This window comes from Drosophila persimilis, unplaced genomic scaffold, assembly GCF_003286085.1.
Source record: "Drosophila persimilis strain 14011-0111.01,24,50 unplaced genomic scaffold, DperRS2 tig00000002-arrow-pilon, whole genome shotgun sequence".
Classification (NCBI taxonomy): domain Eukaryota; kingdom Metazoa; phylum Arthropoda; class Insecta; order Diptera; family Drosophilidae; genus Drosophila; species Drosophila persimilis.
In genome coordinates this window covers 17,991,784-18,016,461 of record NW_020825289.1, presented here as the reverse complement: position 1 = coordinate 18,016,461, position 24,678 = coordinate 17,991,784, and the positions used below count along the sequence as shown (strand labels likewise).

Here is a 24,678-nt window from a genome sequence, read left to right as displayed (position 1 = left end):
GTGTCCCTGTTCGAGTTTCATCCCTGTGTAGTTGCCACGTAGCAAATCGTGTAATTAACACATAAAGAATCTTATATTGTGTACAATTTCGTCGATCTGAGTAATATGTTTAAGCATATTATAGATAGAATCCAATAAAAAAGAGCACAATTGGCCAATATTGTAGTAGAAAATTTATCGAAGAAAATTATATTTTCACGGTTGAGGGTCCTAGCTCGCTAATAATAGCGAACCGAATATCCAAATCGGTGAATATCAACCTTCCAATCATGGCATGTGTAATGTTGTTGGAATAATATGCGCAAAATTCAGAATAAAATTATGAATGATTCTGATTCTGAGTACGAGGAAAGCGAGTACTTGGTTTTTGCGGATTTTAAAAACCAATTACCACCTCACCTGCTGAAGCACGAGAATTCTGCCATTAAAATTATAGGAGTTGAAAGCGACAGCCCCTTGGCGGAGGTAAATGGCTGCATTTACAAAGGCACCTACGAGCACTCCTTGGGAACAAATGTGTTTTTCGAAAAAGCCACGGATCGTTCGCCGGCTGACCCGCTTTTCGAGTCGTCCTGTCGACAAAAGTATCAGTATCTGGATAAGTCTGACAAAGTCATTTCCTTTGAGCGGGTTTACATAGAGAATTTGCCGCCAGATCCTGAAAAATCAACAAAGGTGCCAGATACCACTACCGAAGAAACAGAAACGCCGCCGAAAACGAAGCTGAATATCAACTATAAGGAAGCTATTAACAAGTTCGGAGAGGAGCATTAAGAGTGGTATGTCAGATGGAGTCCCCCTTCCGACACACGGATCAACTATAACCTTTTGATTTTCTCATTTTAGCATCATGGAAATTTATCTCGAGACGCTGGAACGACCTATACATTTACGCTCTTTTCTATCCGATTACCAAGAAAAACTGCCCAAGGCAACTGGCGAGACAGAGGAAGTGCCGTTTTTCTTTTCACCTACCTCGCCGGTGTCCGTGGATGTGGAGAAAAGTTGCTCATTAGATCTGATTTCCTCGCCAGACGAAAACTGCATCCATCCCTTTCAGCCCGGCGCTGAAATCGTTCGCTCAAATTTAGTAAAACCAATGACCGACCGGGATGTGCCCAAGCTCTACACAGCCCTTAGCGTGCACAAGGAAAACTCTCGCAAGAATTCCTTTGGACGCACCCAATTCAGTTACAGACTAGTCCCACCGCCATCCGGGAATAATAGTGTTCCCGGGGCCAGGCTACTCGAATCACCCGAACTACTGATTACAGTCCGCTTCTATCGGCCGGCACGTGCCACGCACCGAGGACTGAAGCTGGAAAGTCCTGTGTTTGCCGAGGAATTTGTCTGCCTTGGCAGCACATATCTCACGGAGCTGCGTGACAAGATCTTTTGCATCTGCAATGGCAAGCGTTTCGTGGACATAAGTAAGGATCCAGATGCGCCTTTGCCAACTCTTGAAACAAATCCGGGCTACTTCTTCATCTATGATACCTTTTATAACGACAAACGGAATCCGGATAATTGCGATTACTCGGAGACAGTGCTCCAATGGGCCGCGAAGGCGCAGGGCTTGCAGGGCGAACAGTTCAAGGTGGAAAATATGGAAAGCACACGAATCATCGACCTCACTGTGAGACCGGGCGCACCTCTGCACTACCTGCACCATGGAAATTGCGAGCATCTGTTTGTTTTTTCACAAATTGAGGTCTTGCCAGCCAACGGCGGCCACCTCCTGGACCACAGCCTCTATCCATATGTGCGCGCCATTAACAACTATAATCGACGCAGCTGCTATATGTGCGGCCTTCGTGGCTACGAGTTCATTGTCGAGAAGTCACTGCGTCAGCTGCACGATCCCTCATACCTGTGCCGCAGATGCTTCCTCAGCTTCCACTATGTGAACGGCGAGAAGGTGGGCCAATTCAAGGCCTATCGCATATATGATCGCCCCGAGGCCATGAACGAGGATGGAAAGACCCCAGAGGATGGCGGGGATAGCGTGGATTTAGAATCAACATAAAATATACCATCAAATAACTACAAGCGAATGTGATTTTCTTGTATATTTGGTTTCGTTTTTATTTGCGAACTCGGTAGACAGCAATACATTCAATGAGTTATTCGATATATTCTTATAGTTTTTAATAAAATACACACACATTGTAACAAGAGTAATTGGATTTAAATAGATGTCAAGCTTCCTAAATTCTGTTATGTGCAACCATATCTAGATTAGTGAAAAGATTTGTTTGTGTCGACGCTAGGAATCAAAAAAATGCGAATACTTGTACGTACAATACAATATCAGAGTCTGACTTAAGGCTAAGGTTAATACATTCATGTGTAGTGTCTTGAATTTACAAATATTAGGTATCTGTTTGTGTACAGAATAGTACAGATTTGACCAAGACCCATGAAAAACTAATCAATTGAGTGATTTGGCCAATAACATATACACATATATGCAGTATATAGTATATAGCATAGGCATAGGTATGCTCGTATCCTAGATACGGTTGGGCGTGTTACTTATCATTATATCAAATACAGTAAAAGCATACACACCACACTCGGCTTGTGCACGTACAGTACAGTACATCCGTAAAGAATTCGGTGCGCTTAGTAACTTTGGAGCGAAGAGAAATGCATCAAAAAACATACATATGGCCAACATTGAATCTGCATTTGCTTTTGCTTATGTGTTGCTTTGAATTCATTTCAAGCAACACAATCCCAATAAATATCATTAACTGTCTGTCACCCTCTTTGGTTTACATGTTTGCCTTCGTTTCCCTTCCGTTTTTTAAAGCTATAACCAGCAGATGCTCTGCAGCAACCTGTACTTAGCTTTGAAAGACCAACTCGCGCTCTACGGACAAGTATTCCCGCATTTTCACTGGCACTGGCAGGTTGGCCAGCTGTTCGGAACTCATTTGCCGCTGGAGGACACGCCGACACAGGTCCTGCAGCTTTGGCATGTTTTGGTACCGACTTAGGGGGTACTTAAGAATCACCGGCAAGGGCGGCTGCATTTCATTGGGCACCTTGACGAAGCACACAAAGTTATCGTTGGTGCAACGATACAAGATGTCCTCGATCATCTCCACAATCGACGCGTACTTGAGCTCCTCAAAGTTCCAGAACTCATCCTTATACTCAAGACGGTAATGCAGCGTTACATTGACAATACGGAAGCTGAGTGTGAACTGGGACCCGCTTGTCTCCGAGTCGCGAACGAGAAATGATCCGGTCGGCTTGTCGCTGAGCTGGCGCTGTGCATCTCGCCTGGAAATCTCGCCCCAGTACCAAACTTGACTGAAATACAAATGAGGCCACAAAGAGTGCGAGATATGAGTCATCATCGATGATCGAAATATGATGATGTTGCGCTTACTTGAGCATCTCCGAACAGGCCTTGTACATGACCTCGTTTGGCGTGTCCTGTCGCTTCAGCCACTTCTTCTGGATGAAACGCAAGTAATCGTGGGTGAATGGCAATGTGGGCTCAACGCAAATGGACGGTGTAAGGAACTCATAAGTAGCGTCGGTGGTGCCTCCGTCACAGTCGGAGTCGCCCATGGAGTTCCAATTTCGCAGGGAGCTCAAGCCCTGCCCCACCTTCTTTCGTAGACGCGAGAACACATTCCGTTTGTCCTTCCGCTTACGCAGAGTTCCCCCATTGCTGTGGCTGCTGCTGCTGGTGCTGCCGATGACCATGGATGCATCCCCACCGGAGCAGCCAGATGCATTTGGGACACAGAGCTCGTTGTTATTATTCTGCATCTGGGAAGATGGCTGGGCAACAGCGTCGCTGGTAGTGGGCGGGGCGACCAGGGCAGAGTCGGACTTCTTCCGTCTGGTCAAGGAATGAAACCAACTTCGTTTTTCCTTTGTTGAATCCACAGCAGAGCGCTCCCCCCCATCGCCGCCCTGGTTCTGGTTATTTTGAGTGTCGTCACCGTTGCTCATTTTTGAGTTGGAACAGTATCCTCGTGTCTGTATCACATCATTATACCTAATCGGAGCTATGATTAATGCTACTCCATTCAATTTATTTTATTGATAAGATTTGTTTTCGTTGGAAATACAGAACAGAATTGCCTATCTCTATCGGTATGCAGGTCTGCTTTATCTGCTATCGATATCGTGATTTCGTTTCGTGTTTTATCCCGTCCCGAGTTTTCTATGCAAAATTCGCACAGTAAATTAAAGCTAGTCCCTGTTGACTAAATAAGTTGTTGAATTCCATTGTTGGATTTATTTTAAAAACCAAATAGAGTGCTGTGAAAATAAATATTTTGCTGGCGCAACCAGGGATGCCTTTCGTACGGGAACGAAAAGAAGAAGACTGAAGGGAGCATTTTCCATTTCAAAATCAAAAATAAATGAAACAATGGAAGCGTTTACCATGAAGGTGAACCTTACATTCTTTTTTAGCGACGAGCGTCAGAACGCATTGATATTGATCGACAGCACGTGGCAAACTATTGAGGATGTGCAGAAGCACATTCAGGTCCTCTTCAATTTGGTATGCGGAAACAAACATTCCATTCAAAAAGTTTGCTATACTCACATTACAGATGTCTCTTGCAGAAAGATATTCGTTTGCTTACCAATTCAGGATACTTTCTACCGCCCAAGGAGTCTCTGAGGGTGCTCAAAGATGCTTCTGGATTGAAGTAAGTGAACTAATCTCGGTATTAAAAACAATTATTCTAAAGGCGATCCGATGCGTTGCAGGGCCTTCTCTTTCCATGAACCACCAGCCACCAGTTTAGAGGAAGGAAGCAAAAAGACAAGCAAGAAGCGCAAGAAATCATTCGATGAAACCGAGAGCTTACGCTGCAGCCCCCCGTGGGATCAGCCAAAACGCTCTAAGCAGAAGAACAAATCGACTTTGCAACCAATTTCTCTGAGTGCCGCAGCTGATGATAAGGTGAATCCTTCATGTAACACCAGTGAATCCGACGGGCCACTCTCCAACTCCACTTTGAACCAGCCAAAGCGTTTCAAGCAGAAAAACAAATCGGCTTCGCAATCAATAAATCTGAGTGCTGCAGCTGATGATAAGGTGAAGCCTTCATGTAACACCAGTGAAGCCGAGGAGCCACTATCCAACAACACTTTGAACCAGCCAAAGCGTTTCAAACAGAAAAAACAATCGACTTTGCAAGCAATTACTCAGAATGCCGCAGCTGATGATAAGGTGAATCCTTCATGTAACACCAGTGAAGCCGAGGAGCCACTATCTAACTCCACTTTGAACCAGCCAAAGCGTTTCAAACAGAAAAAACAATCGACTTTGCAACCAATTCCTCTGAATGCCGCTGCTGATGATAAGGTGAATCCTTCATGTAACACCAGTGAAGACGTGGAGCTACTCTCCAATGCCTCGCTGAATCAGCGAAAGCGCTCTAATAAATCGACTTTGCAACCAATTTCCTCGAATGCCGCTGCTGATGATAAGGCTGAAACAAATGAAACCACGATGCCAATGCCCCAATATAACTCCGAATGCGATCAGTCAAGTTCTGATGACGATGATAACAGAAAAGCTGAAGTCATACGACAGGACCCCCCAGTTCACAATTCCTTTATGGCCGAATATCAAATAAGCAGTTCGAGTCTTCAAATTACCTCTACACTTCCCCGCCCATCAGAGTTACAGGAGCCAGACCTAACAGCAAAGGAAAATTCCACATTGTTAGTCCCTGAACCGCGGCCCATTTCGTTTCGTTGCCCGCTAATGGAGCTGGACTCAAACAAAGTGCGCACTTACAACATTTCAATCAAATCGAAACCCGCCCAAGATATCCCTAGAAAATACCAGAAAAAGCAAACAGATTCCAGTGAACACATTAAATTGGCCACTCCCAAGACCGCCAAACATGAATCTACAACTATAGCTGGAGCTGGAGCTACAACAGAAGCTGTGGCACCCTTAGTAGATGTGAAAACGGTTCCCAGACGTGTTTGTGCCGACGCTATAGACTGTGATTCCGAGGACGATGTCATGGTGCTAGATGACACCAGTGTAGATGTAGACTCTGACGTGGAAGTGTCCCCCCAAGATGTCCCAAGTAATGGTAAGAAGTAAACTATGATATTCAATTCAGACTCCTCCAAATTAAGGAACAAATATGTTTTTAGATTCTCAGGCAAATGATTCTTCGATGGTCATGTTTAAAAACGCATCTCCGCTAAAGGATTTGCCAAAAAGGGGCGACACAATACTCTTCAAGCTAAGGAAGATCAAGAAGTCAATGGGATCGGGGCTAACCGGAGTTATAGCTGCTAGCTGTACCTACATCAATCGTCGCACCAAAGCCGTTTCACTGCAAGTTATATGTAAGAAAAACTATTATCAATTCAATTACCGATCCGATGTCTGTATGTGCTCTCTCTATCTTCCAGCATCTCCTCCAGGCATCAGTCCTGTACTGAAACAGTACTGCAACAGCTTAGACGACTCATGCGAAGATATACCCTGTTTAATGGTCAATATGATCGATCTGATTGAAGCAAAACGTGTCGTACCCAGAGCCTAAATAATGCAACGAGCGTTTACATACATTCTGATATTCTATTTTTATAGCTTTGTAAATTATATAAACAATCAAATAACATGCAAATGTACGATTTATTAAAAATGCGGCCCTTCACTTGGTGTACTCCTTGATTTTCGCCAATAGCTCGTCGGCCTCTTCGCCGGTCTTAACGCGCAGTAAAATAGACACCGCTTTGGTATCCTCCGGCATGGGCAGGCTCATAATCATTACATTGTTCTTGCCCATGCGTTGGCAGGGCAGGCCATTGCCGACCATAAGATTGATCAGTACCTGACCAATATTGTTGTCGGCACGAACAATTAACTGTGCCTTCGCCGAGTCCTTCACTGGTTTCAAATGCAACGTGCCCACTCCGCGATCGGCATAATCCTTACCCTTCATTACAAACACCTTGCAGCGCTTTGAGTACACGGCATCTGTTTCGATGACCTGGAAAGTATATCAGTGTTTTACATGCTGTCGATGGGGATTATTTCAAGTGATGTATGTATTTACCTGTTTGAACTCAACCTTCGGTGGCTGGTCCTCTTCATCCTGGTCTTCTGTGTTTCCAGCGGACTCTGTAGCTGCTGCAGGCGGCTTTATATTGCCAAAGGAGAAGGGTGTGGCTCCTGGGGTGAATGAGAAACCGGCAGAAGGCTTGGCATCACCTCCAGCCGCTGAAGGTGCACCTCCGAATCCCATAAATAGCGAGGAGCTACCGCCAGGTTTGTCATCGGCGACGGCACTCTTGAATCCAAAGCTAAAGCCATTTGTTTTCAGTGGCACGGCAGCTGTTTCGGCCTTGTTGCTGGAATTATCCTTAGCTCCAAAGCTAAAGAAGCCTGGCTTGGACACATCTTCAGTTTTACTCTCCCCCAAAGGCTTTGGCGAGAAGCTCATCATGCCAGGGGTGGAAGTGGAGGTAGGTATTTTCGGAGAAGCTGCAGCTGGAGTGCTGCCAAAGGAGAACAGCGGTGTGGTTGTCGTGGTGGCTGTGCTGCCGCTGGTAATGGTGCAAGTTGGCTTCTTGGCGGAGAAGGGCACCGACGAGCCAGTGACGGGAGTGGCAGGTTTGCCAAAGGAAAACGGAACTTTTCCCAAAGTATCGGTGACTGGCGTTGTTGGGATAGTCGCCATTTCCGGCAGAGTCGATCCTGCTGGAACTGGGGCCTTCATTTGAGAGTTTGCCTTCGTTTTGGCATTCTCCTCGTCCAGCAGTTCCTTTAGGTGCTTGTCATATGTTTGGAATACGGGAGTCAGTATGCAGTAGAGACTCTTGTCCAGGCTTTCGTTTAGAAACTTCAGCAGATCACGGTTCAAATCGGCCACATTATCTCGGTATTCGGAGCTCCGTACTGTGTTGCCGGCTGTCTTGCTGGGCGATGGTTTACTACTTGGCTTGGAAGTTTCTGCATTGCTCTCTTTTTTGGCCGCCAAACTCTTTCCGAAAATTGAGGTGTTTAGAGTAGTACCATCTGTGGTACTTGTGCAAACCTTTTCTGCCGATTTTCTAGCTCCAAAGGTGATCGAAGGTATGTTGACGTCTTTTTTAGCAGGAGACACGTTGCCGAAAATTGAAGCGGAAGGAGTGGTGCTTGCTGTTGCTGCTATGGTTTCTCCAAGGGACGACGAAGGTATGGCGTTATCTTTTTTAGCAGCTGACGCGTTGCCGAAAATAGAAGTTGGTGCAGTTGTTGATTGCTTTACTGGCATTGTTGCACTCCCGAAGGAGAACGAAGGAACGGCGGCATCTTTTTTAACCGCTGGTACGTTGCCAAAAACTGGCGTAGTAGTGCTGCTGGCCGCCGACGGTTCGGGATCCTTTTTAGCCGCATACACGTTGCCGAATATTGAAGAGGATCGAGCAGTACCATCGCTGGTGCTGGCCGTTGAGCTGATGCTGCTGCCAAGGGTCGCTGTCTCGCCATCTTGCTTTTTATTGGTGTTGCTGGAACTAGTTAAAAACGAAAATGTGGTCTTCGGCGCTTCGCCACTAGTAGAAGCCGGCGTCTGGTTTGATAGGTATGCAAACGGCGAGCCTGTAGCCGATGCGTTGGCCGGCCTACCAAAACCTGAACACCATTAAATACAACATTAGGGTTAATCAAATAATGCTTCTTTGCTGTTGCACTTGCCTGAAAATCCACTGAAAATGCTTTTCGATGCGGCTGCAGTGTCCCCGCCATCTGTGGATGCACCGGCAACAGAGCGGCGCGCCTTCTTGATGACGCGTGTCTTCAACTCCTCCTGTGTTGCCGTCTTGAAGGTGCCACGGTCCTCGGGCTCTTCCTCCTGGTCCCAGTTATCATGGTTAAGATTTGACGTCGCTTGCCGTTTCCCAGCCATTTGATTGCAATTTTTTTTTCCTAGTTCTGGCCGCACGATTAGAGCTGGAGAAACATCGATGTCAACATCGATGTCTGCGTGTAGACTGCAGAAAAAATATCGATGTTTTTAGATTACACTAGAATTACGCCAGAAACAGTTTATAGGCTATTTTCACTAACCATACTATGGCGAAACAGGGATAAAAAATTAGGAAATAAAATATTAGACATATTATGACTTGAGTCGATGGTTTTTTACGATAGCTATATGATTACTTCTCTCTAATTCGGGTTTGTGATCATCTCTATGCACAGCGTGAAGTTCCAGTGAATTTTAAATTAACAGCGGGGTCTCTATGGTTTCAACAGGAAATTTTGCCATGCATTGGAATGAATAAATATAACCTAAAGAAAAAACGTCTTCCTCTATCCTTTATCCTTTTCTTCTCTCCATTAACTCACCCACCTCAACCGCTGTTCTTTAAATAATTGGCAGCACTGAAAAATTTCAATTTCTTCTCGATACTATTGAGGATCTAAGTTTGCAGCCCTAGGAAGCAGTGTGAACGATATATAATGTCAGAGAAAAAGTGTGAACTTGTCCGGGAAATGAATAAAAAAAACTGTGTGAGGAAACCAAAAACGAAACGCGAAGCATTAATCCTTTTAATAATTAATATTAATTATTTATGCTATGGTGACCAATGTGTACACACTTGCATAATGTATAATAGCCTTATGACATTAGACTTTGCTAACTGGCTAACTTCCTAAACTGTGACTGCCTTATGGGGAAGGCATGCAGTGAGATCGAGAGATATTTTTGCGTCTGGAAACGGCTACCAACACTAATTGTACGACCTCGCGACGGTCACACTACTGCTCTCTCCGAAACGATAAAATGAGTCGAAATTTTGAATGGGCTATAAAAAAGGGTATGGACAACAGGCAAAAACAGACGAGGCAAATTGCAAGGTTCGTACAAACCTCACCTCGCGGGTGTCGAGAAAAACTGCCTTTTGACTTCAAGGTGTGTTAAGCAAAGGGTGTGGATTTTACCGTGCATTCGTTGCATTTTCTGGGTCGTTTTGCTGTTGTCCATACCCTCTTTATCCTCCCATTAGTAGCAAATAACCAGTACGCGTAAAAAATTGAGCAAACACAAAAAACAAACACAAATCTAAGAAACACAAGAAAACAAGAGAATTAATCTGAAAAGTACAACCCAAAACGAAGGCCTAAGATAATCCGTAATCCCCAAAGTGTAGCAACCAGTAACCAGTGAAAATGCAGACGCCAGCAGCACAATAAAACAACAATTAATTTATTAAGCACTAGCGAACCATTAATTATGCCCCAGTGCCAGTGTCCAGTGTCGTCGTTTGTGTGGAAGTGCTAGATGCTAGATCCAAAATGTGGCACACACTAAACTGCTGTGAAAATGCACTGCGCATTTCTCTATTCCAACGCTAATTGCGCTGCCGCTGCCCATAGTACCAAAAAAATCGAATCGCGGGGAAGAGAGTGCTAGGATGATGAGAAGACCAGTGCGTAAATATGTGATATGTGTGTGTGTGCGTGACTAGCAGTGCAAGGCAAGGGAAAGTGTAACTCCAATAATAATACTAGTAATCCAAAGGCAGAGCGGTGACCAAATACAAATAACTCCACGAAAATAGAACACCACATTCGCACACCTACACACACACACTCTCAAACTCACGTACACCACACACCGCACAGTCGCATACAAACGCAGTCGTCGCCCATCGAGGAAGGCGTTATCCTGATTCTTGTTGCTTGCTGCTGCTGCTGCCTGCCCCTTGTGCCATTCGTTTTGATCCTTTCTTTGTCGCTTCTCGCCACAAGGCCAGCAGCAGCACGGCAGCTGTGCCTGTTCCTGTGCCGTGTGTTCGCGCCGTGCCGTGCCCCGAAGTTTCTATTCGTTGCTTCCCTCCCTCCATCGACATCGCCATCGCGCTCGTACTCGCACTCGTACTCGCTCCGTGTGCATGTCCTTGGACATAGTAAACTGTTGTTGTTGTTGATTGTCCGTTCGTCGCCGAGAGTGAGTGCCCCTGCAGCAGGAAGCCAGTCCAGTCGAACAAGATGCCGCCAGCCCTGATAGCCATCTCCGAGTTTGTGGAGGAGACGCGCTCTGACTATAGCTCTCCCACCACCTCCACCTTCGCCTCGCGAATGCCGGACTGCCGCCAGACGATTGGCATTCTGGAAGAGGTAAGCAATGATGACAGAAATTATTATAAATAAATCGACGTTTTCCCTGGAAAAGTGCTTGTGTGATGCGGTGCAGTACCCAAAGAAGGGGCGTCGGCGTCTCTCTCCCCCCACAATACGATTAGAAGCAACAAAAGAGATTTCTATAAATTGGCTTGGAGCCAATTTTGCTCTCTCTCGTTCTCTCTATCACGCGCGCGTGCTCTCTCTCTCTGTCTCTCCCTCTCTCTCTCTGCAGCAAGGTGGTTTTTTCCTTTAACGCGGGTCGCGGGACCCACTAAATGCATTCTTAATTAAAGCAGCACAGCTGGCTGCTGAGGACTGTAGAGTGCGGGAATGGGAGGTGTCTCTGCCACACGAGTGTGCTGCAATTTCTATTTTTAGTCACCCCGCAGCAGCTGCTGATGCGGCCTCTCCCGCTCTCCCACCCCACCGCATTGATAAGCCCAAGTACAACAAATACAAGGCAAAGTGGTGTTGCGGGGCCGGAAAAGGCGTGTGATAAGAACAAAATACCAGAGAAGCAACCGCATTGATTAGTCAAGGCTTAGTCCGGGGGAATGGGAATGGCTGCCCTGGGCGGGTGGAAAAGCACTCACTTATCATCACCCACAGAAAGTGGCCAAGTGGCTGTTGCTCAAGTGGAAAATTCATCCCATTTGTCATTTAAACAGCGACTGGCCATGGAAATTATGCAATATCTGCTGTTAAATGTGCCACAGCTCCCCCGACACACACTCTGAGAGAGTGTGCCTATGCCTATCCTCTATCCACATCCCATATTCCCGTACAGGTCCCGTGCAGCAGCCGCTTCGCTCCACACATTTGATAATTGGTGCCAAGAGAGCTGCTGGTCACGTCACGTCACGTCACGCCTTCTCGGGGCCGGCCTCCACATCAAACATTTAATATTTAATTTCGCTGATGGATTTTTAGTGGTCCCAGGCCCAGGCCCAGTCGCAGTCGCAGGCGCCCAGCCCAGTGACCCCCATTCCGGCAGACGGTCGGGCGGTGTGCTTTATTTCCATCTCATTTGAGTTTGTTCAGCTTTTGTCTCTTTTTATTGCGTGTTCCGTACCGTTCCCCGTTCCCCGTTACCGATTCCCGTGTCTGTAAATCTGTCTAAAATTAAATTAAATATTAGCCTTAGAAAATATGTAGTTTTCTCCCAGTTTCCCTCTGGTCCAAGATGAATTTCAACTCCAACTTTTGGCCACTCCACCCACTGAATCATTGGCCAAGTGTTAGTCATCCCCAGGCGTCGCCAGGGAGACGGTAGGACCCATGTATATCCCATACAAATTTACATATTTGTGGTGTTCTATAAACCATGTTGCGGTTTCAGCAGCCATCTTCTCGGGCTTCAGCGTTTGATTCAGTATAAATTAGCGCCTTTTGTTATCAAAACAGCAAACCCGTCAACCGACCCGTCCCGACCGGCCAGCAGATCCCAGAGAAACGAGTTCCAACTCGAGACTTGGCTTTGATTTTGATTTTGATTTGAGCTAGTTATTGGTATTGTTCTTCGCCTATCCGTATGCGGTGGAACGTGTGTTTTTGCATTCGAATGGTTTCTGTGAGCTGTCCAGGAAATTCTATGAACCACGTCCTTACTTGGAACTTCTCTCGGCACAATAGAATTCTGCATAATGCTCGAGAAAATCTCAAAAACAATCTACATGTCGTGTGCAGGGCGCTGATAAGGATTTTGATGTTGCAAAACCCCAGCCGCAGGAGGAAGCGAAGGTGGATGGCATTGGATCTTTTTTTTTGTAGATATTACCAGCTTATAAATACAAAAAAACATTTAATCTAATCTCCGCTGGTAATGGCCGTCGGAATTTATTGGCATCAAATGGTTGTTCGAGTTCATAATTCATGAGAGAGCCCCCATCCAGCCATCAGCAATCAGAAAAGGCATTCATGTAGATCCATCGGCAGCGGGGTGACTCTCTTCTGATATTTAATTCAATATTCTCCAAAAACAATTGAATTGATGCCAATTGGGGAAAAGTCAATGGGTCAAGGGGGAGAGGAGAGAGAGGAGAGTTTTCCACAAATCACATAATTCGAGTAATAGTAGAGATTGTAACTCCGAAAAGGAGCCCTCAAGAGAATGAAGGGAGAGTGCACCGCCGTTGGAATGGTTTTAATTGATTTATGCCGCGATGCATCAGATGGTGGGGGGCTGCATTTGAAATGGGAACTGGGCTTGGGACTGGGGTTCTGGTGATTATTAATTTTATTAAACGAAATGACCTTGTGGACACATTTTCCATACAACGTGGGGCGGCAGTGGATGGAATACCAAATTCTGCTATTAAATGCATTTGGTGTGCTATAGAATTGTGCCTATGGAATCCGTTTCCATGCATGGAACGGGCACATCTGATTGTCTTCCGTTTTCAGCTGGAATGCTGCTGAGGAAATCGCCCCTGCCCCTGCCACTGCCCCTACGCCTACCGCTTCCCCTCCCCATAACTATAAAAACTGAAACGATATTTGCTCACTCTTTGCAGCGCCTGGAGTTCGACCGGGAAGGCCTCACGAAGCTGAAGAAGGCGGTCAAGGCCATACACAACTCGGGGAACAGTAAGTACACGATATGGAGTGCTGCCCCAGATACTGATATCTTTCTGTCTAATTGCAGCCCATGTGGACAATGAGATGTTCATGGTGCGAGCTCTGGAGCGACTCGGCGGCAAGGTGATCGATCAGGACGAGCCCGACATTGGGGCGGCGTTCCTCAAGTTCAGCGTCGTCACCAAGGAGCTGAGTGCACTGTTGAAGACCCTGGTACATATACATATATGTCGCCTGCATATTCCAAGTGCAGTCCAGCCTTATCCGAGTCTTTATCCATGCCCTTCCTCATGCCTTTGCAGATGCAGAACATCAACAACATTGTGATGTTTCCGGTGGACTCCATGCTGAAGAGCGAACTGAGGGGCGTCAAGGGGGACATGAAGCGGCCGTTCGATAAGGCGGCCAAAGACTACGAGGCGAAATTCATCAAGATCGAGAAGGAGAAGAAGGCCCAGGCCAAGGAGGCGGGCATGGTGCGCACGGAGATCGATGCCGCTGTGGTGTCCGAGGAAATGGAGAAGGAGCGGAGGCTCTACCAGCTGCAGACGTGCGAGTATCTGCTCAAGTACAAGGATATTAAAACCAAAACAGGAATCGAGCTGCTGCAGCACCTAGTCGAGTACTATCACGCCCTGAACAAGTGAGTGGCAGAGCCATCTAGAGCCTGAACTCAAACCTAAGGCCAACCAACTCCTTCTTCATTGCAGCTACTTTAAAGATGGGCTCCAGACCATCGAGCACTTTGGCACATACATCGGGGATCTGAGCGAGAAGCTGCACGTGATCAAGCAGAAGCAGGACGAGGATCGGCGCAGTTTGCTCGATCTGCGAACGATGCTGCGCAGCACCCCAGACTTTGAGCGGGTGGACAATGTGCCGTCGTCGGATAGCCAGAGCCGGAGCGGGGGGGCGGGCTACTCTCTGCACCAGCTGCAGGGCGACAAGCATCACGGGGTCACGCGACAAGGGCATCTGCTCAAGAAGAGCGAGGGCAAAGTGCGTCGGGTGTGGCAGAAGAGGCGCTGCCGGGTGACCAGCGATGGTTTCCTGGACATATTCCATGCGGACGAGTCCAAGCCGCCGACCCAAGTCAATCTGCTCACCTGCCAGATCAAGCCGGTTCCGGACGATAAGCGTGGCTTCGATTTGATAAGCTGTAAGTGGAAGATATCGATGAATCCAGCATACCAGCATAATTATATTCCATTCGCAGACAATCGCCCGTACCACTTTCAGGCCGAGGACGAGGCCGATCAGAAGGCCTGGATGGCCGTGCTGGTCAACTGCAAGGAGAAGGCCCTCACCAAGGCCTTCCAGCACGCGAATCCCCAGATGAGCCCCAGCCTGGTGGAGCTGCAGAAGACTGTGATCCGCTACGTGCAGCTGCTACCCGGCAACGACCGCTGCTGCGACTGCGGCTCCCGCAACGATGTCACCTGGATCAGCCTGAATTTTGGCATCCTGGTGTGCATCCAGTGCTCGGGAGTGCATCGTGATCTGGGCGTCCATCACTCGCGCATCCAGAGTCTAACGCTCGACAATCTGACCACGGCCAATCTGCTGATCGCACGGGCCATGGGCAACAGTACGCTGAACGACATCATGGAGGCAAAGCTGGGCCGCGGGAAGCTACAGCACGAGAGCAGCATGTACGTATCCTGCCATTCCAGGGAGATCTTCATCAATCTGTAACCATCTTTCTAATTTCTATCCTCAGGGAGGAACGCTACGACTTCATTCGGGCCAAGTACGTGGCCAAGCGCTATGTGATGCGCACCTGCTCGGACGACAACGATTTGCGGTGCGATCTGGAGCAGGCCATCGTGAATGCGGACATGAGCCAACTGCTGCAGGTGTGGGCAGAGGGCGCGGATCTCACCTGCTGCCTGCCCAGCTCGGATGCGGGGGAGACAGCTCTGCATCTGGCCGTTCTGCGGGAGATGGGCTCCACTCTGCACATTGTCGACTTTCTCATACAGAACATGCCGCCGAAGGGCCTAAATAAGGCCACCAATCCAGCCGGACTGCTGGATCTGACCGGAAAGAATACGGCTCTGCACCTTTGCGCTCTCCACGATCGCAGGGAGTGTATGAAGCTGCTGCTTCGCTCGGGAGCAGACTACGAGCTGAAGAACTCGCAAAACAAAACAGCGCTGGATATAGCCAAAGAGATGGGACACAATGGCTGCAGAGAACTGGTGAGAAAGATGCAAAAATACTCGCTTGATATTGATCGGGCCTATAATCATATTGTATTTGTATCCTTTAGATTGAATGTGCCATAAAGCGGGAGAAGAGCGCCTTTGATCACATAAACACCGATTGGAATCTGCCCAACGAGGATGGCTCCACGGATTTCAGTGACGACGAAACAGTCATCGATGAACGTGTATGTTTTGCGATTCTACTTTGCGAATTGGGGAATTCCTTCTTATGCGTTTCCATTTCATTGATTTACAGAAATCTCGTTCACGTCCCCCCAGTTTTGCTGGCGGGGATTCGCCAGTGCTGCGCTCACGCTCCTCCACTTGCGACTCCATACAGTCCAGTTCTAGTCCAATCGCCAACTGTCCCAGCCGCCAGTTTACGCTGCCCTCGGGCCTGCCCAGCTACACGCATTCGGCGGGAACGTCGCCAAAGTCGCACATCAGTGTGGGTCAGTATCTGGGTGGCAATGTGGGCGGTGGTGCCGGCGGCAACGGGGGCGGTGGCTCTAGTCCAAGCTCAGTTTCCAGTCAGAGTGTAAGGGCGGCGAGGAACAGTCTGAATATGCAGCAGTGTGAGCTGGGTCATGTGACGGGCGGCGCCCGCAAGTCCACATCTACGGCGAACATGAACTCTCTGAAGAAGCGGACAGCTCCGGCTCCACCGCCTGGCACGCTGGGCAGCGCCTCCTCCAGCTCCTCCTTCTATGGCACACTACCGCATCCGCCCAGGCACTCGCAAAACTTTGATGCCAACGACATACGGGCCATCAATCATAAGAACCAATCCCTGGATGTGGCCTATGGCACGCTGCCCCACCTGCGCAGCGTCGAGAGCAGTCCCCGGGGCGGCTATGGCGGTATCCCTGGCGGATCGGGAAATGGCAGCAGTAGCAGCCTGATGCCTGCCATGACAACATTTGGCCACAAGCGCTCGCCCAGCGGGGAGTCGCTGAATCGTAATATACATCTGGCTGGAGCCAAGCTTGTCCTTCCACCCACTGGGGAGCTGCCGACACTCAAGCATGTGGACAAGTCGGCGTTGATGCGCCCAAAGATACCGCCACCAGGACCGCCGTCAGGTGAGACTCAGCCCCACGATGTGTTCTGTACAGTCTTTTACCCACTTTTATTCCACAGAGCGTGAGATTTCCAATGGACAGTCGAATGAGAGCATCAGTTCCATAGACGAGGGTCCGATAGCACCGCCGCGAAAGGTGAGTTGTGCTCCCAAGGAGCGCTCCCATTAGCTGAGCAGCAGGTCCTGTTCTGTAGTTCCTGTAGTAATATAATATGAACCTCTCAATGTATCTGTATCTATTTGCATTTGGTAAACAATTTTTAGCGCAAGCAACACAGTGAGATTTTGAGATTGAGATTGTCCCAGTCCAGTGAGGAGACGGTAAATGGCAAACTCTTTTGCTCATTTGCATTTTCATTCTATGACAAGCGAAATACCTAACTAAAAACATTCTTGTTGTCGTTGTGGTTGCTGTTGCTGTTGCTGTGTTCGTTCCCCTACTAAAATGTCCAGTTTATTTTGCATCCTTCAAAGCAATAACCCCTGCGCCCACACAATTCAAATCCGTTTCTTTTGATGTTACAATTTTGCTGCACTAATATTTTGCGCCTGAGAGACTTTGATGTTGGCTAATCCTGTTGCTGTCCTGTTGTGTCCTTTTTGCAGCTGATAAATCAATCGGCCAACTTTACCGAGTACGAGTCCTGGCACACGGACATGGACAGCTCTGGCGGTGGCTTGGATCATTCGGCCGAATCGAATGTCTCATCCAGCGACAACGATCGCCTCAACTCGTCGCCCGACAATCCATCCAAAGGCGCTCCAGGACCAGGCCCAAGCGGAAAATTCCACAATGTAAGGAGGGGCGGGGGGCATCGGTATTGAGATTGTGCACGGGCTAATCTTTTTCCACTGATCCACAGAATGGGCAGAGACGGTGCAGGGCGCTCTACGACTGCGTGGCGGACAACGATGATGAGCTTGAGTTCAAGGAGGGCGAGATACTGATTGTGTTGAATGAGCGCACTGACGATGATAACTGGATGGAGGGCATCATCGAGGGACAGCCGGCGCGACGTGGCATGTTTCCCGTCAGTTTCGTCCATATGCTGCCTGACTAAACGGGCATGGAACAGGGATAATGTAAGGATGTTTATTGTATGTCGTATGTCGTATGTTTCTGTGGCTTTTTGTGCGACTGTGGGCTGTGCGTGCGTGTACATATGAGTGTGTGTGCGTCATTTTAAGCAAGACAAGATTTTATTTATTACAACCGTTTATGTCACAAACCGTGCGACTATTTATTGGATCCGTAGGCACAAGGAATATACATATGCATTCACATTCATATAATATAGTATAAATGTCTAAAGTGAGCAAGTAATTGTTGGATATGCAGCCATCTCATGTACATTTCATTTTCAATCAGAACAAGGAGCTAGATGCCCTATTAATTGCTTTTATAACCGAATATGTCCTGCAAACTGCTGTATTTTGAACCATAAATATATTTACTAACCTTAGCATTACACGCTGTGCGCAAAAGTTACTCGGAATCTATTGATATATGTATGTATGTATGTATGCTTATACTAGATGCTGCCATAAACAGATACTAAACAATATCCACAAGAAGACCCGACCTGGTCTGGCTTCTTGGCCTCTTACATGTACGTACATACCTACACAGGTATTTGTAATAAATACTGTTGTTGATGAATTGACGAGAAAGTTTATAAAACAACGTTGAAATGAAAGAAACATTTACTTAAACTAACCCCCATTTCGAGCGTAAATACATATGAGAACTCTATAGCTCTGCAAAAATGGAATAAATACATACATAAAAATATGTACCCCCTTTGTACCTAGAAATTGTTACCAATTAAGAAAGACTACAAAATATCTAAACGTAGTATATGAATATTACGCGCAGTAGAAACGCGCTGTCGAAGAACAAACTATGAATTCTATACCTTTTGACTTGTTGTATACCAAGCAAAGCAGCACACATGATCAGTTAAAGACCTACCTACAATAGAATATGTATACTGTACATAATACCCTTATTTTTAAGACACACAACACACGTTTTTCTTTTATACATTTTGTATACACGTTTCAGTATTTATTTAGCAAAACCTTTCAACATATTTGATATTAGCCTTAAGTCAAATAAAAGGAAAAACATAACGCTTATTAAATATACACATATATAAGGTTGTGTTTTTACCAAAAACAGAGCGCCTCCTTTTAATGGTTGGGCGGCTGTCGGATAAATACGCTGATAACCTCACTGTCTGAATCGAATGAAACGATCTCAGTAGCGATTCCCCCACTCTCTTTTCGCTTTCGGACTTGTTCTTACAGTTGGCGCTGGGATTTTCATAGAAGTTTTTTCACCGAGATTGTGTCTAGTCCAGCTAAATGCCCTTTGGTTTTTGATTTTTGGTTAAGGCGCTGCAGTTCAAGAAAGTCTTGTCCTCTTTAATTTGCATCATCGACAGGGCATCTGTCATCATGCGATCACTTTTGTCATTTTAAAATCAAATAGCTTGAAAAATACTAACGCATAACACAAATAATGTGTTTATTGGAACACTTGAAATATAAAAATATTTATAATATCGTATACCAATTTGGAAAAATTCATCTAATCAATTGCGAATAAATGAAAAGTTTCAGAAGTTTTAACTTACAATATAATTAAAATAGAATAGAATTATAGGCTATTTACACTGACAAGAGTTATTTATCTCTAGTTGAGTTAACTCAACACCAAAGGATTCGTGTTTACACTTGCACTTAGTTGAGTTTTTGAGTTATACAGCTGACATCCAGCAACATTTTATATGTATTTTATATGCATTTTTTTAGGTCAAAATTGAACCGACTGTATATTTACGGTAATCTATTAAATTTAATTTTCAAAGGTATATTTAAGAAGAAAGAGAATCTACCATACGAAGGTTTTTTGAATTTTCGCTCACACATCGTACTTACATATATCATTTATTCAAATAGATTGCATTTAAATCCTTTTCGCTCATTCACTCTCAAAAATTTATATTTGGCGCGCACCACTCGATAGTATCGATAACCGAACTTGAATCGGGTCAGGCTCTCTTTAATAGTTCCATAATTTTAACCTTTTTCGCTAAAGTCCTTTTTATAGCGAAAATCCAATAAAAGTAAGTATTTCAAACAAGTAAGTCAAGAAGAATATAGGCTCATTAATTTCATAAAATTATGTGGGCAAGGCTTTGACAGAGAATGATTAACCTATTATAAGCCAAGGTTCCACCGCCAAGTATTTAAATTTTCCACCGAAAATAATGAGAATTTAGTAATTTTAGCGCAGTTCAGGCGAAAGTTAGCGTGGTTATTTTTAAGTTCAGATGAAAGATGGCATGAATCTGCAAGAAGAATTTACAATTGTTCATATTTTTCGCCACTTACCTCAAGTAGTTGAACTATTTAAATAGAGGGCGCCCAAGTGGGCTAAGATCGGTTTTTCATCATACGAGCAGCTATGTTGTTCTTGAGGAACCCAAATTGAGTCAAAAACAATCAAAGTAAACAATTTAAAATAAAGCAATCAAGTAGAAAAAATATTCATTACTTGGATAAAATTATGTGGGCAGGACTGAGAGATCTATCTAGCTAGTAATATTTGACGGAATATCAAAATCGAGGAATATGTATAGTACAACTTGAACTCGTCGGTATATTTACAGTATATTTTTAAAATGAGACGAAATATCTTGGTATATTTATGAGGGTCGGACGGTATATTTTAACAGTCCGCGGTCACACTGACCACAAAGCAATATATTTTCCGCATGCAACTAAAATTTTATTAACTTAATGCAGAAAGGCCAATTATTATTACATTGGTGACTCGATCCGGGTAGCCTCTAACAAATTGCTGAACATTTGGTACAAAAGAAAACACCCAATTGTGCCACAGCACAGTTCCGGAGCGAGAAGAGAAGCACAGCACCTTCCTTCGCCTTGAGGTTGAGAGCTGCCAATTTGTTGTCGGCAAGTGAGAAAGTCGTGAAAAATATCACTGCAACACGAGTGGGTGCCGAAAAAGTCCTTGCAAAGGTAAGGAGATTCCAAGTTTGAAGGCCAATAAATGCACTTTATGCATGCAAAGCAATAACTACATAGCCCGTGCAGGACAACAGGGAGACGACCGACCGGTACAAAGAGGCAGCTGACTGGAACGGTAAGGGTTAAAGGCAGACGAGTTCACCCCTGCAGTGGGCAGTGGGCATCAGTGCGTCCGAAATATGAGTGCTGCTAAAAAGTATAAGCCTATGGATACCACAGAGCTGCACGAGAACACCGAGAATATTGCTGCTTGCCTGAAAAAGGCTGAAAGTGCCGCCGCCTTATTGATGGGCCGCAGTGCCTTTGCTGCCCAAAACATGAACTCATCGTCCACAAACGGCGAACGCCTGCCAAATTTCTCCAAGCTTGGTTCGAACCATGGCGAGATTCGATCGGCATCAACTACCTCAAACTTACTTAATCGCACGGGGGCCATCCACAACAGCAAGCCTGGCGATGTCAAAAAGATAGTGATTAAGAACTTCAAAGGTGGGTGGTATTTCTAGTTATGACTATCCAACAAACTTATGTACTTATATTGTATCCATAGATAAACCCACACTGCCCGATAACTATTCCGAGGACACGTATGTGAAGCTCGAGGAGGCCGTTATCGCCATACAACTGTCGAAGCCCATTAAATATTCACTGGAGGAGCTCTACCAGGCCGTTGTGAATATGTGCAGTCATAAAATGGACGCCCAGCTGTATACGAAGCTCAAGGAGCTGACCGAGCAACATGTGAAACGCAATATCAAGCTGAAGGAGCTCACTGGGGGCAGCATGGACAAGCTGGTAAGTGGGCTGCAACGTCAAAATAAACATACGTTTAGACATTGGACCAACTTACAGGTGCTGCTGGAGAAAATCAATAACTGGTGGCTCTCGTTCTGCCAGCAGATGATCATGATACGCAGCATATTCTTGTACATGGATCGCACCTATGTTTTACAAAACTCATTTATCCACTCAATATGGGACATGGGGCTGGACCTCTTTCGCATACACTTTGCTCAGAATAGCGTCGTCCAGAAGCGTACGGTCGATGGTCTCTTGACGCTGATTGAAAAAGAACGACAGGGCGCGTCTGTGGACCGCGGTCTGCTCAAGAGTTTGGTACGGATGCTGTGCGATCTTCAGATCTACTCCAGTTCGTTTGAGGAGAAGTTCCTCGATGCCACCAATCAACTGTACAAGGCTGAGAGTCAACGTATGATGCAGGACCTGGAGGTGCCCGGCTACCTGCAGCACGTTAGCATGCGCCTGGCCGAGGAACATGAGCGCTTGCTGCACTATCTGGACTCGAGCACAAAGTATGTACATGTATTACTTCGATGGCATAAGGCTAATGTTTGGATTCCCTCCCCTTAGGCATCCGCTTATATACAATGTAGAGAAGGAGCTGCTGGCCGAACACCTGACGGCCATACTGCAAAAGGGTCTGGACTCGTTGCTGGAGGACAACAGATGGGTCGAACTAACAATGCTATACGGTCTGCTTAGCCGTGTCAAAAACGGCACATCAGAGCTGTGCGGAAACTTTAACGGATACATTAAGGTTAGCTAAGGGTTCCTTCGTCCTTGCTTACACATTACTTAATTTATCTTTACGTATTATGCATGTATTTCAGAAAAAGGGACGCACCATTGTCATTGACCCGGAAAAGGATAAGAGCATGGTGCAGGATCTGCTTGAATTTAAAGATAAAATGGATTACATTGTCCGCAATTGCTTTGCACGCAATGAAAAGTTCACGAATTCGTTGCGCGAGGCCTTTGAGTTCTTTATCAATCAGCGAGCCAATAAACCAGCAGAACTTATTGGTAGGTCACAATTTCATCACTTTTTTTCTTTGTTTTGTCCTGTAACTCCATATTCTTGTACTCCTTAGCAAAATACGTGGACATGAAGCTACGGTCTGGCAACAAGGGCACCACCGATGAAGAGCTTGAGAAGACATTGGACAAGATCATGGTCCTGTTTCGCTTTATACACGGCAAGGATGTCTTTGAGGCTTTTTACAAGAAGGTTGTTATTGCACACTTGCTTTCGCTTTTGCACTCTATAATCATCCATTATGTGTCCGTCTGTGCCTTCTCCAGGATCTGGCAAAGCGATTGCTTGTGGGCAAGTCGGCTTCCGTGGACTCGGAAAAGAGTATGCTGTCAAAACTGAAACAAGAATGTGGCGGAGGCTTCACGTCGAAGCTGGAGGGCATGTTTAAGGACATGGAACTGAGCCGCGACATCAATACAGCGTTCCGCGGTCACGCTCTCAGCAACAATCGCGATGTCCATAACCTGGACCTGTGCGTCAGTATACTGACAATGGGCTACTGGCCAACATATGCGCCCACAGAGGTCACAATGCCGCCACAGCTCATCAATCCACAGCAGATATTCAACAAGTTTTATTTGGAAAAGCATAGCGGACGAAAGCTACAATGGCAGCCCACGCTGGGCAACTGCATGCTCCGTGCGCAGTTTGAGGCGGTAAGTGAAAAACGAACGCATTCGAATCTTAGTCCTCAACTGATCTTAATACCGTCTTACGCAGGGTCCAAAAGAGCTTTTGGTTTCGCTGTTTCAGGCTCTGGTGCTGCTCTTGTTCAACGATAAGCCGGTGCTTAGCTACGAGGAGATATTGGCCGCAACCATGATCGAGGGTGGAGAGTTGCGCCGAACACTCCAGTCGCTGGCCTGTGGACGCGCCCGAGTCATAACGAAAACACCAAAAGGTCGCGAGATCGAGGATGGCGACCAGTTTGATTTTAATAACGAGTTCACAAACAAACTGTTTAGAATCAAAATCAATCAGATACAGATGAAAGAGACGGTAAGTTTCACTTTTTGAGCTGCAAACTTTAACAGCAAACTGATGTATTTCCCCCCCGATTAGAATGAGGAACAAAAGGCGACCGAGGAGCGTGTATTCCAGGACCGTCAATACCAGATAGATGCGGCCATTGTGCGCATCATGAAGATGCGTAAAACGTTAAGCCACAATCTACTCATCACCGAGCTGTTCAATCAGCTAACCTTCCCCGTCAAGGTGCGTTTACCAGTCTTGACTTTCGACTTAATTTGTATTCAAATTGAATGCCACTTTTCTTCCTTTCCAGCCCGCTGATTTAAAGAAACGCATTGAGTCGCTCATCGATCGAGACTACATGGAGCGCGACAAGGATAATCAGAACCAGTATAACTACGTGGCATAACTTTTCTGGGAACGGCGAACAGAGAACACTGATTTGATTGTAACATCCATATTTCTATTTACCATATGCATACATACTAAAAGTCCATTGAATATTTGGTGTGGTGTGTTTCTTTGCCTGTCCGGCGTTGATTAGAGCGCCAGCCAGCCGCATAACTATAATAATGATATGTAGCCTCTATGTAGTGCAGTGCCGTTGCTACAGATTCTTTTTGTAAGTTACCTTATCCATTCAATAAACTAAGCGTTTTATTTACAAATCACGACCTTTAGCAGAGTATGCAGGTCACGTCACCGTATCCCGACCCGACTGTGAAAGAACCATACATACATTTGTTGGATTCGACCGTCTTTTGTTTATATACTATATTTAATGGATTCAATTAAAGAACCTTAGAAGAGACGACAC

At 46.1% G+C, this 24,678-nt stretch overlaps 7 protein-coding genes across 9 annotated transcripts; 5 read left to right on the top strand and 2 right to left on the bottom strand.

The window, feature by feature from the left end:
* Window positions 1-120: 120 nt before the first annotated feature.
* On the top strand, window positions 121-774 carry LOC113565143. Its single transcript, XM_026986190.1, has one exon. The coding sequence runs from the start codon at window positions 298-300 to the stop codon at window positions 772-774; it is 477 nt and encodes a 158-aa protein (XP_026841991.1). The 5' UTR covers window positions 121-297.
* Window positions 775-850: 76 nt separating this feature from the next.
* On the top strand, window positions 851-2,182 carry LOC6592763 (snRNA-activating protein complex subunit 3). The gene has a single exon (XM_026986188.1). It carries the CDS (start codon window positions 851-853, stop codon window positions 2,024-2,026), a length of 1,176 nt encoding a protein of 391 aa, XP_026841989.1. The 3' UTR covers window positions 2,027-2,182.
* A 31-nt stretch (window positions 2,183-2,213) lies between these two features.
* Window positions 2,214-4,053, bottom strand: LOC6592764. The gene is made up of 2 exons (XM_002017780.2): window positions 3,401-4,053; window positions 2,214-3,321 (listed from the first exon to the last, which is right to left on the bottom strand). The coding sequence occupies exons 1-2, from the start codon at window positions 3,973-3,975 to the stop codon at window positions 2,850-2,852; spliced, it is 1,047 nt and encodes a 348-aa protein (XP_002017816.1). The 5' UTR covers window positions 3,976-4,053; the 3' UTR covers window positions 2,214-2,849.
* Window positions 4,054-4,257: 204 nt separating this feature from the next.
* LOC6592765 (coilin) lies at window positions 4,258-6,677 on the top strand. The gene is made up of 5 exons (XM_002017781.2): window positions 4,258-4,534; window positions 4,600-4,685; window positions 4,747-6,092; window positions 6,157-6,354; window positions 6,421-6,677. The coding sequence occupies exons 1-5, from the start codon at window positions 4,400-4,402 to the stop codon at window positions 6,552-6,554; spliced, it is 1,899 nt and encodes a 632-aa protein (XP_002017817.1). The 5' UTR covers window positions 4,258-4,399; the 3' UTR covers window positions 6,555-6,677.
* Window positions 6,576-8,956, bottom strand: LOC6592766 (nuclear pore complex protein Nup50). Its single transcript, XM_002017782.2, has 3 exons — window positions 8,693-8,956; window positions 7,071-8,629; window positions 6,576-7,004 (listed from the first exon to the last, which is right to left on the bottom strand). The coding sequence occupies exons 1-3, from the start codon at window positions 8,901-8,903 to the stop codon at window positions 6,666-6,668; spliced, it is 2,109 nt and encodes a 702-aa protein (XP_002017818.1). The 5' UTR covers window positions 8,904-8,956; the 3' UTR covers window positions 6,576-6,665.
* A 1,091-nt stretch (window positions 8,957-10,047) lies between these two features.
* LOC6592767 (arfGAP with SH3 domain, ANK repeat and PH domain-containing protein) lies at window positions 10,048-18,653 on the top strand. Of its 2 annotated transcripts, XM_002017783.2 has the most exons (13): window positions 10,048-11,122; window positions 13,642-13,714; window positions 13,773-13,918; window positions 14,008-14,348; window positions 14,416-14,864; window positions 14,922-15,357; window positions 15,426-15,906; window positions 15,978-16,097; window positions 16,169-16,994; window positions 17,053-17,129; window positions 17,258-17,314; window positions 17,600-17,788; window positions 17,857-18,653. In XM_002017783.2, exons 1-13 carry the CDS (start codon window positions 10,994-10,996, stop codon window positions 18,052-18,054), a joined length of 3,522 nt encoding a protein of 1,173 aa, XP_002017819.2. In that variant the 5' UTR covers window positions 10,048-10,993; the 3' UTR covers window positions 18,055-18,653. The 2 variants fall into 2 exon arrangements, with proteins under 2 accessions (XP_002017819.2, XP_026840868.1); XM_026985067.1 differs by lacking the exon at window positions 17,258-17,314.
* A 2,138-nt stretch (window positions 18,654-20,791) lies between these two features.
* On the top strand, window positions 20,792-24,529 carry LOC6592768 (cullin-4A). Of its 2 annotated transcripts, none has more exons than XM_002017784.2 (11): window positions 20,792-21,043; window positions 21,119-21,541; window positions 21,603-21,847; window positions 21,905-22,365; window positions 22,424-22,610; window positions 22,684-22,876; window positions 22,945-23,081; window positions 23,156-23,545; window positions 23,610-23,888; window positions 23,952-24,104; window positions 24,175-24,529. In XM_002017784.2, the coding sequence occupies exons 2-11, from the start codon at window positions 21,232-21,234 to the stop codon at window positions 24,268-24,270; spliced, it is 2,451 nt and encodes an 816-aa protein (XP_002017820.1). In that variant the 5' UTR covers window positions 20,792-21,043; window positions 21,119-21,231; the 3' UTR covers window positions 24,271-24,529. The 2 variants fall into 2 exon arrangements, with proteins under 2 accessions (XP_002017820.1, XP_026842692.1); XM_026986891.1 differs by having other exon boundaries at window positions 21,110-21,541.
* The last annotated feature ends 149 nt before the right edge of the window (window positions 24,530-24,678 follow it).

Excerpts from the sequence above, each read along its gene's own strand:
- LOC113565143 (XM_026986190.1), top strand. The coding sequence starts at position 298 with ATGCGCAAAATTCAGAATAAAATTATGAATGATTCTGATTCTGAGTAC.
- LOC6592763 (XM_026986188.1), top strand. The coding sequence starts at position 851 with ATGGAAATTTATCTCGAGACGCTGGAACGACCTATACATTTACGCTCT.
- LOC6592764 (XM_002017780.2), bottom strand. The coding sequence starts at position 3,975 with ATGAGCAACGGTGACGACACTCAAAATAACCAGAACCAGGGCGGCGAT. Across the intron at positions 3,322-3,400 it reads GCCTGTTCGGAGATGCTCAA|TCAAGTTTGGTACTGGGGCG; the intron begins GTAAGCGCAACA and ends TTTGTATTTCAG.
- LOC6592765 (XM_002017781.2), top strand. The coding sequence starts at position 4,400 with ATGGAAGCGTTTACCATGAAGGTGAACCTTACATTCTTTTTTAGCGAC. Across the intron at positions 4,535-4,599 it reads TTCAGGTCCTCTTCAATTTG|AAAGATATTCGTTTGCTTAC; the intron begins GTATGCGGAAAC and ends TGTCTCTTGCAG. Across the intron at positions 6,355-6,420 it reads CGTTTCACTGCAAGTTATAT|CATCTCCTCCAGGCATCAGT; the intron begins GTAAGAAAAACT and ends TCTATCTTCCAG.
- LOC6592766 (XM_002017782.2), bottom strand. The coding sequence starts at position 8,903 with ATGGCTGGGAAACGGCAAGCGACGTCAAATCTTAACCATGATAACTGG. Across the intron at positions 8,630-8,692 it reads CATTTTCAGTGGATTTTCAG|GTTTTGGTAGGCCGGCCAAC; the intron begins GCAAGTGCAACA and ends AATGGTGTTCAG. Across the intron at positions 7,005-7,070 it reads CGAAGGTTGAGTTCAAACAG|GTCATCGAAACAGATGCCGT; the intron begins GTAAATACATAC and ends TATACTTTCCAG.
- LOC6592767 (XM_002017783.2), top strand. The coding sequence starts at position 10,994 with ATGCCGCCAGCCCTGATAGCCATCTCCGAGTTTGTGGAGGAGACGCGC. Across the intron at positions 11,123-13,641 it reads CGATTGGCATTCTGGAAGAG|CGCCTGGAGTTCGACCGGGA; the intron begins GTAAGCAATGAT and ends CACTCTTTGCAG. Across the intron at positions 17,315-17,599 it reads CCCAGTCCAGTGAGGAGACG|CTGATAAATCAATCGGCCAA; the intron begins GTAAATGGCAAA and ends TCCTTTTTGCAG.
- LOC6592768 (XM_002017784.2), top strand. The coding sequence starts at position 21,232 with ATGAGTGCTGCTAAAAAGTATAAGCCTATGGATACCACAGAGCTGCAC. Across the intron at positions 22,366-22,423 it reads TATCTGGACTCGAGCACAAA|GCATCCGCTTATATACAATG; the intron begins GTATGTACATGT and ends CCCTCCCCTTAG. Across the intron at positions 22,611-22,683 it reads ACTTTAACGGATACATTAAG|AAAAAGGGACGCACCATTGT; the intron begins GTTAGCTAAGGG and ends CATGTATTTCAG.